The 18,445-nt window shown below is 45.8% G+C and overlaps 1 protein-coding gene across 1 annotated transcript in view; it reads left to right on the plus strand.

Moving 5' to 3' along the window:
- AP1AR (adaptor related protein complex 1 associated regulatory protein) overlaps positions 1 to 18,445 on the plus strand; it is a 132,975-nt gene that overhangs the window by 97,408 nt on the left and 17,122 nt on the right. Inside the window, exon 9 of the mRNA XM_033955577.1 lies at positions 13,118 to 13,246. Within this exon, the coding sequence (XP_033811468.1) occupies positions 13,118 to 13,246 (129 nt within the window). The remainder of the gene's footprint in view (positions 1 to 13,117; positions 13,247 to 18,445) is intronic.

An 18,445-nucleotide genomic window follows, 5' to 3' on the forward strand; every position in this document is an offset into this window, starting at 1 on the left:
TTGCAGATTTTGGTATCATCCGCAAAGAGGCAAATCTTACATGACTGCCTTGCGGCAATATCGTTTATAAAAATGTTAAAAAGAACAGGCCCAAGAACAGAACCTTGAAGCACACCATTGGTAGCATTCCTTTCTTCAGAGGGATCTCCATTGATCCACAACCATCTGTTGCCTTCCACTCAACCAGTTCTTGACTCAGCCCGTCACTTTGGGACCCATCCCAAGGGCACTCACTTTATTTATTAGACAACTGTGTGGAACACTCAAAGGCTTTGCTAAAATCTAAATACACCACATCTAGCGCACATCCTCTATCCAATTCTCTGGTCACCCAGTCAAAGAAATTAATCAGATTTGCATGAGAATACCTACCTCTAGTGAATCCATGTTACCTCCAGTTCTGGAGGATTCCAGAAACTTCACCATTCTCTGTTTTTAAAATGTTTCCATTAATTTGCTTACCACAGAAGTCAGACTTACCAGACTGTAATTCCCTATTCCGGTACCATTCCTGACTAGAGACTCATTGAAAAGGTCAGCGGAGCCGCTAGAATTTCCCTACGTTCCTTCCTCAAATGTACACCATCCGGCCCCATTGCTTTGTCTACTTTTTATTTTAGCTAGCTCCTCACGAACACACCCTCTGAAAATCGATCCGGGTCTACCACTCCTCCATCCCTATTCATGTATGTCTTCTGCGGTCACACTTCCGGTGCTTCAGCCCTGAACACAGAACATAAATATTTGTTATGTTAACATAATATTTGTTATGTATTTGTTATAAAGAAAAGGCTGAATTACTTATGTCTCTCCTTCACCTTTGAGTCTCACAATGCTACTTTTGCACTTCTGCCTATCACTAATATATCTAAAAAATGTCTTGTATTCACGTTTTACCGTGTCAGCTAATTTTTTCTTCCATTTGCATCTTTGCTTTCCTGACTACATGACCAGCCTCTTTTAGCTTTTCCAGATATTTTTGCCTGTCTTCCTTTTTCTGTAATTTATGAAAGCTAACCTCTTATTCCTTACCTTCTCAGTTACTAGTTTCGAGAACCAAAGCAGCCTTCTTTTCCTCTTTATTTTACTTACTTGCCTCACAAAAAAGGTTTGTCACTCTTACAATTACTTCTTTCAGTTTTGTGAGGAGTAAGGAACCTATCTATGCTGCTCAAGTTTAATTTTTTACTATTATTCATTTTTTTAATCATCCGGTTGGAAGCTTTCTGCGCTGCAGAGGATCCCGGTCTTCCCAAAGCATCTCTGGCTGCAAGAAGATACAGGGTTGAGGTCTATAGCCCACAGGAACATGCCTCACATGTCTCTATCAGTAGTTCTCAGAGCTCATGGGCCATACGCTTGGGAGAAATCATCCACAGTGGGCTTGAGTGACTCACTCCAGGTTCCGTCCACAGTGGCTTGAGTGCAGACTGAGTGGGTCCTGTTGTGGATTATCTAGCATCGAGACTGACTGCATTTCTCCCTCTGCGATGTGGTAGCTATGTTTAGAGGCAGAAGAGAACAGTCAAGGAGGGCCCCGCAGGAGATATCCCCACATCATGGTTTTCAGAACTTGTACCTGCTTCCTGGACCTCACTGACCCGGAGTGCATTGACAGATACCGCTTCGACAATACAACAATACATGATCTCTGTGATCAGCTCAAACCCCTCCTCCCAGGCCCACATATGCAGGAACAACCCCATACCCATCCACCTCAAGGTCACCATTTCCCTCACATTCCTGGCCACCCGCAGCTTCCAGTTAGTCCTAGCAGCCAATATAGGACCCACCAAGCCATCTCCAACTGCTTCATCCAGTTCCTACAAGCCTTCCTCACCCACACCCATCATCCCTAGGCCCTACAGAACACGATGGGTGAATTCCACGCTAGCACGCTATAGCCCGTTTTCCCTTAGCCACAGGCATCATTGACTGCACACATATTGTACTTAGACCCCTCTGGGGTCATGTGTGATGCCCAGGGGCAGATTGTGGACGTGTGTGCCAGGTACCCAGGATCCACACACGACATCTACATAGTACAGCACTCTGGCATTCACACCAGAATGACCTGAGAGGAATTTCCTGGCGGCTGGTTCTAGGTAAGCAGCACAAATATTCCAACCCTATACCCTCCTCCCTGCCAGCTTGGCCAAACCTTCCCCCACTCCAGCTTAACTGAAATTAACAAACACTCCTATCTCTCCCCCTGTCTCTGCTTCCCCCCATAGGTAACAGAGGCCATCCTCAACGAACCTGGCTTATGACCCCCATCATCCACCTACAAAATCCCGCAGAGGAAGACTACAGTAGCTGGCACAAAAGCACCGGAACCATCATTGAGCATACCTTTGGTGTGCTAAAAAACAGATTCTGCTTTCTAGATTGTTCTGGAGAGAGCTCCTCTACAGGCCACAAAAGGTGGTACAAATATTTATAGCATGCTGTAAGCTGCACAATATGGCCCAATGCCAAAGGTAGCCCTTGCCAGACCTTCCACAGGTCCAACAGCAGGAGCCACCAGATGCTCAGGGATGAAGAGCCCCCCAACCCCCCTTCACACATAGCTGACCAGGGTGTGTACCATCAGGGGGTTCTTTTACTAGTGCATGATGGCTGTCACAAATGGCAATCCTACCACCACAGTCTCACCATGACACACCCATAAATGCCACTCCCTCTTCCTCTCTCCCCCTCCCCCATACACATACCCTGCACCCTTATACACACCCACATGTGAGCCCCCTTGCCTATTTCCCCTGCCTTCACCTTGGCCCTTCCCTCTCCCACATTCTCTTGGGGATTTCCCTGATCCCCCTTAGTGGCCATAGAGGCTGAGAAAGCAGCCTATCCAGCCTCAGAGCAGCTTTAGTCTCCATCCTCTTCAGTTGAGGTGTTGCTTCTTTTGTGATGGCTACTTGTTGCTGCAGAGTGGCCTGCTTTTGTGAAACTGGGTCATTTGATGGGCTCAGCTGTTGTCTGCTGTGGCACCAGGCCCCAGGATTGGTGACCTTGCCACTCTAGACCTTTTAGCTGGTGCTCCTGCAACCCCTCCCTCATCTGCTCCAATGACTTCAGGAGTAGCTTCTGCTGCCGATAGTCAGCCAGGTTGATGTTCTAGCCCAAGAGCCTGTGTGCCACATGCAGGAGTTGGTACATTTGTCACTGAGCTCCAGTCCGGAAAGGGTAGGCATGTTCACTGCCCTCATCTGTATGCCTGCCACTATCAGTCAACTCCTGGAGTGGCGGGACAGTGCTCTTCTCTTCAAGCAGGGTATCCTCCCCCCATGATTTCTTCTGGTTCCATAGCTACAGCAGGTCCTGCTACCTGTCCTTCCTCTGTGACTAGGTTGGCTGCAATTGGTGGGGCAGGGTCTGTAAGTGGCTCCCCTGTTGCAGTTTGACTTTCTGCCCTGGCCACCGGCAGGCCACTTGTTCCTAGCTGTACCTCTTGCAAGCCAATTGTTCCTGGCTGGCATCATCTGCATAGAGAGAAAGGAGGAAATGTGGTCCTAGACCTCTTCTGTCACCTTCCACAGCTCACTGCCATTCCTGTCTTTGCCTTTCCAAGTGCCCTGAACAGTCCTTAGTTGAGAAGCAGTGCCAGTGTCATGCCCCAAGGAGGTCTGCCCCTACATGGCTACCTGCTATAGTCCCATGTGATGATGAACAATGTTCCTCAGATACCAAGGTGCTTGATAGCAACACAGCAAGGTAAGAAAAGACTGAAGGAAAGTGGTAGGGCTGCTGGAAACATAGAGGTGTGGGGTAAAGGTTTGCACAGTGGTTGTGAAGGGGAGAGGGAAGAGCCACAGCAGTAGCATTGGCACAGAACCTATCAGCTACCATAGCCTCCCACCCTATGTTGTACTCATGACAGAGCTCTTACACTGGCATTCAGAGATCCTGGCCCCTGCCCTCCTTCCCCACCCACCTCTAAACCCATGGGTGTCCTGAAAGCAACTCCCCGCCCCCTACCCAGACTCTGGGAGTGGTTGCACCAAACGGGACCCACACAACATAGCTTCCATTCCCCAAATGTACCCGAGTCCTATGTTGCGGATGAGGTATCTAACCTACCAACGCCAGGGGGAATGCTGAAGACCATCTGTTCCACTGTGGACAGAGATGATGTTTCTGCATCTGGAGGTCTCTTGGCTATCTCACACCTAACATCCCTCTTCAGCTGCCTTCATTTTCATTTGAGTCCTCAGTGTCTCTGTTGTGGTGGTCAGCATTCAGGCACTGAAAAATGGCAGCCCATTCTTTGTCCTTTGTTTGGGGGCAAACAGTTGTGTATGCTATGCCTAGATCTCCTTCACCAACATCTCTACCTCAGCATCTGAAAAATTGACTTTTCTACTACGAGGCTGGGGCTGTTTTTTGGAAGCCATCTTCAATGACAGCTGGAACAGTTTGAAAATCCCATTCAGGATGTTTATGTAGGCATTTCCGGTCGTTCCAGTAGCATCTTTTTGGATGTTTGGAAAATGAACGTCTTATTGCCCAATCAGGAAAATGTCTAGCAGAGTTACAGAATGGTGGGTTGTTTTTTTTAATATGGTCCCATCACGAAGATGTCTAACAGAGGCATTGGCCTTTAGTTGCTATTTTCGATTCTTCCATTGTTGAATGTCCATGCCCTGGGAGGGGTTATAAGGCTTGGGTATGTGCTACACCTGAAATATGAGCTGTTTGACTCTCCATTCTGGGGTAGATGCCTGATCCTAGTGATATACTGAGCATGTTGGACCCCCCTGCAGTTCCTGTCTTCAGGTAATCTACCACCTCTGATCAGATTAGTCCCCCCTAGTCTTGGCAGAGCAGCTGGTCCAGGTCCCTGCTAACATTTGCCTCCTTGCTGTTTTGTAGGACCTGGCTACTAGACAAGTCCTACAATACAGCAAGGAGGCAAATGTTAGCAGGGACCTGGACCAGCTGCTCTGCCAAGACTACAGCCACTGGGCATAAGGGAAAATGTGGACCTTGCTGTGGTGGGCCAACACACACATCTATAGTGTTTCCCGCCCTCTTCCTTCTGTTTTTCTAGCCCAGTAGTCTCAAACTCACGGCCCCGGGGGCTACATGCAGCCCGCCAGGTACTAATTTGAGGCCCTTGGTATGTTTATCATAATCACAAAAGTATAATAAAACAGTTTCTTGGTCATATGTCTCTTTAGCTATAAATTACAATATTATTACTAAGACTTAGCCAAAAGGAAAGATTTATAAACTATAAAGAGTTTTACCTCATGCAAAATTGTAATTTCTTTAATAAGATAGTAACTATGTTTTCTGAGGCCCTCCAAGTACTTACAAATCCAAAATGTGGCCCTGCAAAGGGTTTGAGTTTGAGACCGCTGCTCTAGCCCTTGTGTCTCCACCCCTCCCTTTCTGTTTTCCCCCTTCAGCTGCACATGTGTTTGCATACCCTGTTACCCATGAAATTGCATGTTCATATCTATCTTGGTTATTTGAAAGCAGTATCTGTTAGCATCATGCTTGACATGTGAAGTGATATCAGGTTATTCATCTGAATATATTTTTGGAAAACTGATCATTTCTTCTGACAATTGTCAACCTGATGTGTACCATCTCTCACAAATCTGTTTGTTTGTCACAGCATTACCTTGTCAAGTTTGCATTAATAAACATTGTAGACATTACTCTTCTGTCATGTCATTCATTATAACCTGTTTCTTTGTAGCAGGTGTTTATGCATTTCCTAAGGGGACAGCCACATAGATTGGCCCATAGATTGAATGGTAACACACATAGCAAAGCCTTGTATGTGTCCTACAGTTCCCAATGTGGAGGATTTGCTCCTCACAGGTTGGTTGTGTGAGACTACAGACCAGTTCATCCATCAGCCCTGCATCACAGGGTGTGCTGCCATTACTGACAAAGATGAGACACAAACACATTGTTATGGAAACAATATTTTCAGTCAATCCCTCCCATAACTTAATTTACAACAGTTTATGTTTTCCAAAACAGCTGCACTATGTCCCACTGGATGTGTCCATAAGACTTGCCATGTCCACTGTTGGTGATACGATACTGGGCTGATTAGAGTCTGTCTCAATCTGGCCACTTGAATTATGTGAGGCTATGGCCCTCATTGCAGGGACCAGCGTAGCACCAGCAGCCTCTGGATCAGGCCCACCAGCTGGTCCAGGACCTGAGTCTGGACATACATCTTATGCAGCAAGCCTCTATGCATTATCAAGACTTGCTGATGGAGGATGGAGACTTGCTGCAGGAGCTTCTGGCCTTGCTCATGGGTAATGATGAGCCTGACTATGTAGTAGGGGCATGGGGCTCTCTTATGTTCCTTTTCCTCTTCCCCTTCCCCCTCCAGGGCCAAGAGGATATCTGCCCAGATGTCCTGCCCGTGCTGCCTGTCCCTCGGGCTTTTCTAAAGTAGCCTGCTGCTCCAGGGGGAGGTGGTGGCCAACACCTGCTGGTGCTTCTCCTCTTCATCTCGCTGCTGCTGCTCCTCCACTTGTAGCATTTCTACCTCCTCTGTCTTCTTCCTGAGGTAGCTATCTCATCTGCTGTTGCTGCTGCTCCTGCTCAAGTAGGGCCTGTATGTGTGAGATGATGCATGATAAATGGACTGCATTGTGGTACAGTTGAGGGTGAAGAGTTAGGGATGGGTGCACTAGGGGAGATTTGTGGTGGGAGCAGGGAACAAGGTCAGGGGAATGGGCCAATGAGATGACATGGGAACCAGTCCTGAAGTGGGGAGGGTGAGTAGTGGTGTGAGGGTGGGAATGTTTGGTGTGGGCACATATCTATGTGGGGGTTTCATGCTAGGTGTTGGGAATTAGAGTTGTGTGGGAGCTGCACATGAGGCCCTAAGTGGTAGGGGTCAGGGGTGAGGCCACATCTATACATAGGTGGGAATTCCCAGGGTTGGATGGTGCTAAGATATAAGAGGGGTATTCATATGTCCTGTGGTCATTGAGTGGGCTTCTGGTGTGGCTGGTAGATAGGTCTCTCAGAACTGCAGACTAGTGGGTGAGGCAGCCAGTGATGTGGGTGTGGGGGGAGAATATTTTGGAAGGGCCTGAGATGCTATGAGGGCCCTCTGTGGTCTGTGTGCTCTCCTTCCCCATCCTCCTTCTTATTGGTCATGTGTATGGTGTTGGGGTTAAGACAGAGGTGCAGCTATGCAAGGGTGGGGGATCGGGACATACCACTGATTTTGGGAGGTGGCAAATGCTTTACATTTTTGCACCAGCTACTGAAAGTTTCTCTGTGTGAGAGTATGCCCCCCTTACCCTGAGATATCTTCTTTCTCAAAGGGCCCTCGGCCACAAAAGGGCATCCACTAAAACTTAGAGGTGGGAGATTTCATGGCGACACCAGGAAGTATTTCTTCACTGAAAGAGTGGTTGCTCATTGGAATGAGCTCCCGGTGCAGGTGATAGAGGCCAGCGACATTCCAGATTTTAAGAATAAATGGGATGCCCATGTGGGATTTCTAGGAGGGCAGAGTTAAGGGGAAGGGTCATTAGGGTGGGATCTCTAAGAACATAAGAACATAAGAACTGCCATCACCGGATCAGACCCATGGTCCATCGAGTCCGGCGATCCGCACACGCGGAGGCCCAGTCAGGTATACACCTGATGTAGTTTTACCACCCATATCCCTCTATGCCTCTCATAAGGAGATGTGCATCTAATTTGCCTTTGAATCCTAGCATAGTGGATTCCTTAATAACCTCCTGTGGAAGAGCATTCCAGGCGTTCACCACTCGCTGCGTAAAGCAGAACCTCCTGACATTTGTCCTGGACTTGTCCCCCCTTAGCTTTAAACCATGTCCTCTTGTCCGTGTCACGTTGGACAGTGTAAATAATTTGTTTTTCTGCTCTATTTTATCGATGTCTTTCAGTATTTTGAACGTCTCTATCATGTCCCCTCGCAGCCTCCTCTTCTCAAGGGAGAACAGTCCTAGTTTCTTGAGTCGTTCCTCATATTCCAAGTTCTCCATACCTCTTATTAGCTTCGTTGCTCGTCTCTGCACCCTCTCCAGCAGTTTTATATCCCTCTTTAGTTTGGGAGACCAATGTTGGACACAGTATTCCAAGTGTGGTCTGACCATTGCTCTATAAAGCGGCATTATGACTTTCTCCGATCTGCTCGTGATTCCTTTCTTTATCATTCCTAACATTCTGTTCGCTTTCTTTGCCGCTGCCGCACATTGTGCCGACGGCTTCAGGGTCCTATTTATCAGTACACCCAGGTCCCTTTCTTGTTCGCTCTTACCCAGAGTTGCTCCTGACATTCTATACTCGTGTTCCTTATTCTTACTGCCTAAATGCATTACTTTGCATTTCTCCACGTTGAACTTCATCTGCCATTTCTCTGCCCATTTCTCTAACTGATACAAGTCGCTCTGGAGTTCTTCTCTATCTTTCTGCGTTCTGATTGTCCGGCATAGCTTTGTGTCGTCTGCAAACTTAATGATCTCACTGGATATTCCGTCTTCAAGGTCATTGATATAAATGTTAAATAGGATCGGCCCAAGTACCGAGCCCTGGGGCACACCACTAGTCACTTTCTCCCAGTCTGAGAACTTCCCATTTATGCCCACTCTCTGCTTCCTGTTTTCCAGCCATTTGCCTATCCACCTGTGTATATCTCCCTCTATTCCATGGCATTGTAGTTTCCTGAGAAGTCTTTCATGCGGAACTTTGTCGAATGCCTTCTGGAAGTCCAAATATATTATGTCCACCGGCATTCCACTATCAATTTGCTTGTTCACGGTCTCAAAAAATTGAAGCAAATTCGTTAAACATGATTTCCCTTTCCTGAACCCATGTTGACTGGGTTTCAGCAATTCGTGTATATCTAAGTGCCGGACTATGCTATCCTTGATCAGTGCTTCAACCATCTTTCCAGGGACAGACGTAAGGCTCACAGGTCTGTAGTTGCCCGGTTCTCCTCTTGATCCCTTTTTGAAAATTGGCGTGACGTTCGCTATCTTCCAGTCATCTGGGAGGGTAGAATTAGGGGGTGGGTCAGTAGAGTGGGCAGACTTGGGCTTTGGCTCTTTTCTGCCATCATTTTCTATGTTTACCATGTGATCTCATTGGTTGGGGTTCAGGGATTTGCATGCACACTGGGAACAGGATGGTTGTTGTGGTCCTTTGGGGGATACTTATGTTCAGCTTAAAGCTAGTCATCCTTCTCAGCCTTCTTACTACTTGAAGGTAGACCTTTCAAATATGTCTGTGCCTCAGGAGCTCAAGGTGCTAGTGGATATCAAAATGCCTGCAAGTCACAAGTATTGGGAGAATGGGGTCAGGCGATGGGGCTTCTGCACATGCATGCTTGTTTTTGGGACATTGTAATGCTCCTCACAAGTGCTGTGACAGCTGGCAAGAGGCTGTTTGGGGGGTGGGTGGAATGTTCTCACAGCCCAGGTAGGTTGTGAAGTGGTGTGACCCTTTGGCTCTGTAGAAATGTGTCCACATCGATGCATGTGGGTTAGAGGTCCAGTGGGGTCAGCCTGGGGCCAGAGGGTGGTCTGGTGGTCTCTGCATGGAGCATTAGCACTGTTGGTCACCACAGACAGGAAGGTGGCTGATTGTAGTGTAGTGAGCTACCACCAAGATGGGTGCAGTCCAAGAGGAGGGGGGAGAAGCAAAGAGGTATTACATGGGTAAAGCCTCCCATGTTTGCAGATTGTAGTTGGGATGAGCCTTGATCTACATATGGCTTCTGATGTTGATAGTGCTTTGCCCAATGTTGTTTTTCCCTTAGTGGAAATATTGCAGCTGTACCCTGCCTGTGTGCAGTGGTTACACAAGAGTATTGTGGTGCTCCTGAGGGATTAGACAGTGGTATTCACCAGTGCAGGGTGCTGCATAAGTGTTTTCATGCCCGCATGGTGACAATGAGGAGGGGCAAGTGGTGATGCCTTCTCATTATGTGCCTCTTGTATCTGAGGCACAGGAGGATAAGTGCCTCACTCTCCTCTTGGGAGTAATTGGGCTCCCTATGTAGATATATCTCTCTCTCACTTCTCTCTCCCACTCTTTCTTCTCTCTTAATGCTCTATGTATCGTATTTTTCACTCTATAAGACGCACCTGATCATAAGACGCACCCTAGATTTAGAGGAGGAAAACAAGAATGATCCAAATTCTCCCTGCCAGGCTCTGCACCCCACCCCACACTCCTTGTCAGGCTCTGCACCCTGTCCCCCCTTCCTTGCCAGGCTCTGTACCGTGTCCCCCCTCTGGTGGTCTAGTGGTAGGCTGGGACAAGGCAGGCAGGGACAGGGCACAGATGTCAAGGCAGATGACTTTTAAAAATTTGCAATGTTACCTCAGTAACAACTATAGAAAAATAGACATAGTGCAAAATATAGACAGCAGATATAAATTCTCAAAACTGACAGATTTTGATCACTAAATTGAAAATAAAATCATTTTTTCTAACTTTGTCTGGTGATTTCTTTCTTTTTTTCCTTCCTCAGGCTCAATTATATATTGTTCAGAGGGTTCGGTTCAAAATAGTATTCAGTATTTCTATATATGGTTATGAGCAAACCAGCATATTTAGTGAGTTTGTTTTATCTACAAGTGCATAATCGCCCATTAAGGTCTTCCTGGAGGAAAGAGTATGCAGTTTCTTAATTATTTGCAGATTAAGTTAAGGACAAATCACATGGAACCATTCGGTGTTGTACTCCAGAGGTTTGGAATAGTTTTAACAATGAGGTTAAGGAGGACAGGAGCTATTTAAATTCTGTAAGTTAACTAAGGCTTGTCGTGTCAGAAGAGCATACAGAGGGGCATTTTCAATATAATGTCTAAATGACATTTAGAAGAGAACGCAGAAAAATCTAGTACCAAAATGACCATTTTCAAAACAGCCAAACATCTAAATTGATTTTTTGAAAATGGATATGTTTGTGCTTATCGTGCATCTATCTTTTTGAACCATTTTTTGAAAAAAAAAAAAATACAGCCAAAAGAAAAATGTGCAAAACAAGCCAGGGGGGGCCAGTATTTATAGTAAACTGGCCACACAGACATCCCAGCAGAGTAGTAGGGCACTGCAGTGAACTTCATATAAAATGGCCCAGGTATACATCTCACTATAGCCCCCTTATATTGTATGATGAGCCCTCCAAAACTCACTGTGCCTAACTGTATACCACAACAATAGCCTTTATGCTTGCAGATGACACCTATATGCCAGTACAGTGGTATTAGGATGGGGTTTGGAAGGCTCACATGTTCTTTTACAGGGGGGGGGGGTTAGAGAGGGGTATGGGCCTGAGTCCCCATCTCTGTGGTTCACTACACCACCTACCAGGCTACTCCAGGAACCTGCTTGTTGCTGTAATAGGACTGCCAATAACATCTGAAACTGTTCTACAGACAGGTATGTACTGTTTCATTCAAATCTTGATGGGGGGACGAGGTCATGCTTACATCCCTTCAGTAGTCATCTGGTCAGTTTGGATACCTTTCTGGCACTTATTTATTGTTAAAAAAGGTCAATGTTCAATTATAGCAGAAAAACATCCAAGTCATGATCCTATTTACAACATGCCTCAAACATGCCCCCATGAGAGTTACGATGAACTGCAGATGAACAACATAGAAATCTGTCCAGAAAATAGGTTTCAAAAAATAGCGAATTGGAAGAGTTTTGATGAGAAATACATCCCTATGCCATTTTGTGGACATCTTTCTTTTTTGAAAATGATCCTCATAGTGAGGTGTAAAGAGCATGTTGAAGGTTTTTTGAAGTCTCTCCCTTGCTGCTGGAAAGAAAAGAGTGGATAGTTTATAGAGCGGAGGATGTTTAGGAACCATTTTTTAGGTCTTGATTGACCCTGAGTGAGATATCAAGGGTAAATAACTAATGCTGACTTTCACAGCATAGAATTCCCACGAGCATTTACCTCACTGGCCTGCAGAAGAAACCTCTACCACGGCTTTTTAAATGAAGCCCTAAATAAATAGAGTATTTGAAAAACTAAGAGAATTAGTGAGTACTGTAAATTAACTATCTTTTTTTATATCAGCTTGTTTTATTTGTAGGAACCTTCATCATTTTAAACCAATCCTTATGATAACTTCACAGGGTTTTGCACAAATGAAAAGTAGTTTAGATTAAGATATGATCCAGGATGGTGGCTTTTATCATTTAGCATTTGAATCTAGTGGCAGAACTATATTCCAGTCTTATCATTTTTTTTTCAGCTATAAAATTGAATTAGATTTTATTTATATAAAAAAAGAAGTTGCCAAAATTACATAGGTGCCTCCTTATTCAGATTCATTTATAACTTTCCCATCTGCAGTGCTAGGTGGGGGTAGAGTAAAAATCAGTAATTAATTAAAATACACACACATTTTAAACAAACTTAGGGCTCCTTTTACTAAGTTGTGTTAGGGCATAAACACGCGGAATAACGTGTGCTGAATTGCCACATGCGCTAGACCTTAACGCCAGCATTGAGCTGGCGTTAGTTCTAGCCACTTAGCGCACGGTAATATCCGTGCGCTAAAAATGCTAGCACACCTTAGTAAAAGGAGCCCTTAGTAATTAATTAGTACTTTTACTAGTAATTAATTATTAATACTTTTACTAGTAATTAATTACTAACTTATTCATTTTAAACAAATCCGTAATTAATTAAATACACACACAAATTTAAACAAACTACAGTGAAAGTTCTGCCATCATTTAAGACTTACGTCCAGGTACAGCAAACATGTAATTTAATTCTGCATTAAACTTTTCTTCATATGAAATAAAATATTGTTTCTTAAATGTTTAATTTACAGTGCTGCATATATCTAGCATTGCTATAGAAATGATAAGTAGTAGTTAGCATTTAAGAAAATGTATATTCTCTCTTTTCTTTTCTAGATTTGTGTGTTACTCAATCTCAAACTTTAATTTTTTTTTTTGGGGGGGGGAAATATAAAAAAAACAATAGAAAATTAAAGCCACAAATATAGCATAATATACTCAGTGGTGATACCAACAAGAAATAGAGCACCAAGTTCTAGTTCTTAAATGGTGAAAATGAATACATAATAGCCAACAAATATATGGTTTTCTTTTTTTGATCCAGGACTTTCATCAGAAGCCACTGTCTTAACACCAAACACTGAAAGCAGTTGTGATTTAACAACCAAAACTAAATCAGTAAGTGGATATGATGACAGTGCATCACTAGATCTGGAATGGGAGGATGAAGAAGGTATGTTTTATGTATCTCCTTAATATAATATCAAAAGATATTTAAATCTGCATCTATGTGAAGATGATAAAGATGCTTTTCATCCTAACTATTCAGAAATGTTATTGGAAGTGTAAAATGCTATAATATTGCACTAAGCAGTCATGAGGAAAATATAAACACAGATTATCCCAGGACAAGCAGGCAGGTATTCTCACATATGGGTGACGTCATCCGATGCAGACGCCTCACAAGCAGACTTGCTTGAAGAAACAAGAAGTTTCGAGTCGCCCACACCACACATGCGCAAGTGCCTTCCCGCCCAGTACACAGGGCGCATCTCCTCAGTTCTTAGTTTTCCGCGGAGCCGAGAAGACCGTCTTTTTGGCTCTCTCCGGTAACTTCATCGTTCGTGCCTTCTCTCACCGCAGTTTGTGTTTTATTTTCTCACGAATCGCTTTGTTACTCGTTTTCTTTATATTAAAAAAAAAAAAATTTACTTCCATCCGTTCATCCGGTACAGGCTGCTCGGTCGTGGCCTGCAGGCTTCAACTTTGCATCAGCTGTATTTTCATCTATGCTCCAGCCTGTTACCGGTTTTAAACAGTGTAGCAAGTGCAAGCACACAGCATCGCTTACGGACCCTCACGGACACTGTCTCAAGTGCCTTGGGCCGAAACATCATCCTACCTCGTGCCTGCCTTGCCAAACACTTAAGCCTCGTGCTTTTGAGCATCGTTGTGTTCTGGTGGATCACCTCTTCGACATGGAGTCTTCTGCTCTCTCGGCATCGAAGGTGTCTTCGGCATCGGCCCCGGTCGATGCCTCTCCTTCTACTGCTTCCACCTCGAGCCTCATCAGACCTTCGTCTTTTGGAGCAGCTCTTGCTTTGACTTCCTCGGCTGCCATATCTTCTCATGTCTCCTCAGGTCAGATAGCTCAGCACTCGGTTCCGCCAGTGGTGATTAAAGTTTCGAAGCCTTCCAAGTCGAAACACTCACACCCCCCTGTGCGAGAACCTCCAGCCAAGGCAGGTGGGCTGGTTTCAGACACGATACCCTCCTTGCCGGCTACCCCCCAGACCTCTTTGGAGGAGCAGATTCTTAAGGTCCTCACTACCATGGGGCCTACACTGCTCACTCTGCTTCAGCCTGGGCATACAGAAGTCTCCTGCGAGGTTGAGCTGCCTGTGCCCCGGTCTGATCCTCCACACTTGATGCAGGGAGCAGAGTCTCTGCGAGTGTCTGGTCGGGCTTCCAAGCACAAAACGCATAGCGCAGAGTCTGTGCGAGTGCATCGACAGGATACCTCCCATACTACCAAAGGAGTCCAGTCTTCGAAGTTACTTCAGGGCTCCTCCACACCTATAGATCTTTGATCTACTGCATCCGAGGCCACCTCTGCTCGATCTTCGAGATCCAGCTCGAGACACACTTCTCGACACCATTCGAGGTCTTCTTCGAGGCATTCTTTGAGACATCATGCCTCCAAGCCTCGGTCTTCTCCAGCCTCGACCAGACCTTCAACTCCTCGTTCCAAGTCTCTGATGCCGGCTCTCGAGGATATCCCGATGTCCAGTGCCTCGTTCAAATCTCCAGGTTCCTTCGTCCCATGGTTTCCTGCCGAGGCCTCTTCTTCGACTCCAGCTGCCTCGACATCCTCGAGCCCTTCTCGAGGCCGTGCAACTGCAGACCAGTTATCCTTCTCTTTTTTTTGAGACAGATGGCTGGAGACTTGAGCGTTCCACTAGACACTGGCTCTAAGTACTCTAAGGAATACCTCAAGGTCATGCACCTTCCTCAACCTCCGGCTGAGTCTCAAGCTGCCACTACACAAGCTTCTTGATCAGACTTTTACTAGATGCATGGAGACTCCCTTTTCCATTCCAGCAGTTCCAGGAAAGTTGGATGCCAGATATAAAACGGTGCATCATAAAGGTTTTGACAATTCCCAATTGTCACATCAATCCTTGCTCGTGGAATCGTCTTTAAAGAGATCCCATCCCTCGAGAGTATATGCCACAGTTCCTCCTGGCCGGGAGGGAAAGACCATTGATAAATTTGGATGTCGCATTTACCAAAATGCTATGATGTCTTCGAGGGTCCTCAATTATAATTTTTATTTTATCACTTATTTTGAGTTTCTTTTGTCCCTTCTGCCAAAGTTTGTGGGTTACTTGGATGATAGCATACATTTCGAATTTCAAGAAGTCATTGCTTCTTTCTCTCAGCTGCATATCCATCTTTTACAGTCATCTTATGATGCCTTTGAGCTCTCTGCCCGAGCAGTGGCTTGCTCTGTGGCCATGCATCGTGTAGCCTGGCTTCGCACCATCGACATGGACTCTAATCTCCAGGACCGCCTGGCCAACATTCCTTGCGAAGGCAATGACCTTTTTCATGAGTCCATCAAGGCCGCCACCAAAAAGTTGTCTGACCATGCTAATTCTTTTGCCTCCATCGTCAGACCAAAGCCTAAGCCAGCTCCTTCTAGACCTGCATGTCCTCCTGTCATCTACCAGAGGCATTTTCTTCCAAAGCCGGCGCCTTACACTCGCCCTCCTTTAAAGAAACAACCACCTCAGAAGCAACAGAAGCCTCAACCTTCTCCACCTAAGGCTTCTCAGCCTTTTTGACTGTTTACTCCAGAGCATAACATCCATCGTTCTGTCTCTGACCCCTTTTCCACCTATAGGAGGTCGTCTCCATCTTTTTTACGACAGATGGACAGTCATAACATCCGACCTCTGGGTCCTTTCCATCATCAGAGAAGGATACTCTCTCCATTTCCATCAGGTTCCACCGGAGCTTCCTCCAAGAGAGTATCCTTCCAGTCCATCCCAGACCGCCCTTCTTCTACAGGAAGCTCTAGCTCTGCTTCGTCTCCACGCCATCGAACCAGTTCCCTTGGAACAGCAGGGCAGGGGGTTTTACTCCCGTTACTTCCTTGTTCCAAAGAAGACGGGCGATCTGCGGCCCATTCTGGTTCTCAGGGCTCTCAACAAATTTGTAGTCAAAGAAAAGTTTAAAATGTTGTCCCTGGCATCTCTCTATCCCCTTCTCGAACAGAACGATTGGTTATGCTCTCTGGATCTCAAGGAGGCCTATACTCACATCCCCATTCATCCTGCCTCCCGTCAGTATCTCAGATTTCGGGTGGGGAATCTGCATTATCAATACAGAGTACTATCCTTCGGCCTGACCTCGTCTCCCAGAGTGTTCACCAAGTGCCTGGTAGTGATAACAGCAGCTCTAAGGAATCATGGTCTTCAGGTATTTCCTACCTCGACGACTGGCTCATCAAAGATTCCACATCTCAAGGGGTTATTGTAGCAACCCAACGAACTACCTGGTTCCTACAAAGTTTGGGATTCAAAATCAACTTTCCCAAGTCTCAGCTTCAACCCTCTCAAAATCTACAATTCATTGGAGCTGTTCTGGACACTGCCCAACTCAGAGCATTTCTTCCACAACAACGTCTGGAAACTCTGCTTCACCTCATTCTGCTTCAGTGTCCTCTCGCTCTTCCATCTCTGCGAGACACATGATGATACTTCTGGGTCACATGGCCTCTACAGTACATGTGACTCCTTTTGCCAGACTTCACCTCAGAATTCCTCAGTGGACTCTGGCATCCCAATGGACTCAGGTTTGCGATCCTCTTTCTCACCACATCTCAGTCACTCCTTCATTGAAGCAGTCTCTCCATTGGTGGATGCTCTCTTCCAATCTCTCCAGAGGCTTGCTTTTTCACTTGCCCCCTCATCAGAAGGTCCTCACGACAGACTCGTCGACTTACGCTTTGGGCGCTCATCTCGATGGTCTCCGTACACAAGGCCTCTGGACCAGTATGGATCATCAGTGTCATATCAATCAGTTGGAACTCAGAGCGATCCTCAAAGCTCTTCATGCTTTTCAACATCTCCTTCATGACACAGTAGTCCTCGTCCGCACGGACAACCAAGTCGCCATGTATTATGTCAACAAACAGGGAGGGACAGGGTCTGCCTCCCTTTGTCAAGAAGCTCTGGAAGTTTGAGACTGGGCAATCCGTCACAACACCTTCCTCAAAGCTGTTTACATTCAAGGGGCTCAGAATTGCTTGGCGGACAACTTGAGTCATCTTCTGCAACCTCACGAATGGACTCTCCATTCCTCATCTCTTCATCACATTTTCTCACAGTGGGGAACACCTCAGATAGACCTCTTTGCAGCTCCTCACAACTACAAACTGCCTCAGTTCTGCTCCAGGATATACTCTCCTCACCGCCTCGAGGCAGATGCTTTTCTTCTAGAATGGACAAATCTTTTCCTCTACGCATTTCCTCCATTCCCTCTCATTCTCAAGACTCTAGTCAAACTGAAGAACGATCATGCCACCATGATTCTAATCGCTCCTCGGTGGCCGAGACAACCATGGTACTCCCTTCTACTTCAACTCAGCAGCAGGGAGCCATATCTTCTACTAGTTTTTCCTTCTCTGCTTACACAGAGTCAAGGATCTCTGCTTCATCCCAACCTGCAGTCTCTACACCTGACAGCCTGGTACCTCTCAACATAACCCCTCTTCAGTTTTCTCAATCTGTAAGAGATGTTTTAGAAGCTTCTAGAAAGCTTACCACTAGACAATGCTATCACCAAAAATGGACTAGATTGTCTACATGGTGTTTTGCTCATCATAAGGAGCCTCAGCATTCCTCCTTATCTTCTGTTTGGACTATCTTTTGCACTTATCCAATTCTGGCCTCAAGTCTACATCCATACGAGTCCATCTCAGTGCAATTGCGGCTTTTCATCAGCCTATTGAAGAGAAACCCCTCTCTGCTCATCCGGTGATTTCCAGATTCATGAAAGGACTTTTCAATGTCAAACCTCCTCTCAAACCGCCTCCTGTGGTTTGGGACCTCAATGTTGTCCTTTCTCAACTCATGAAGCCTCCATTTGAACCAATTGATAAGGCTCATTTGAAGTATCTCACTTGGAAAATGGTGTTTCTCATGGCCCTCACTTCTGCTCGACTAGTCAGTGAGCTACAAGCTTTGGTTACTGATCCACCATTCACTGTGTTCTATCATGACAAGGTGGTTCTTCGTACTCATCCGAAATTCCTGCCTAAAGTGGTCTCGGAATTTCATCTCAACCAATCTATCGTACTTCCAGTGTTTTTTCCAAAGCCTCATTCTCACCCTGGAGAATCAGCTCTTCATACTCTGGACTGTAA

The sequence above is a fragment of the Geotrypetes seraphini genome, chromosome 1 (assembly GCF_902459505.1).
Source record: "Geotrypetes seraphini chromosome 1, aGeoSer1.1, whole genome shotgun sequence".
Classification (NCBI taxonomy): Eukaryota; Metazoa; Chordata; class Amphibia; order Gymnophiona; family Dermophiidae; genus Geotrypetes; species Geotrypetes seraphini.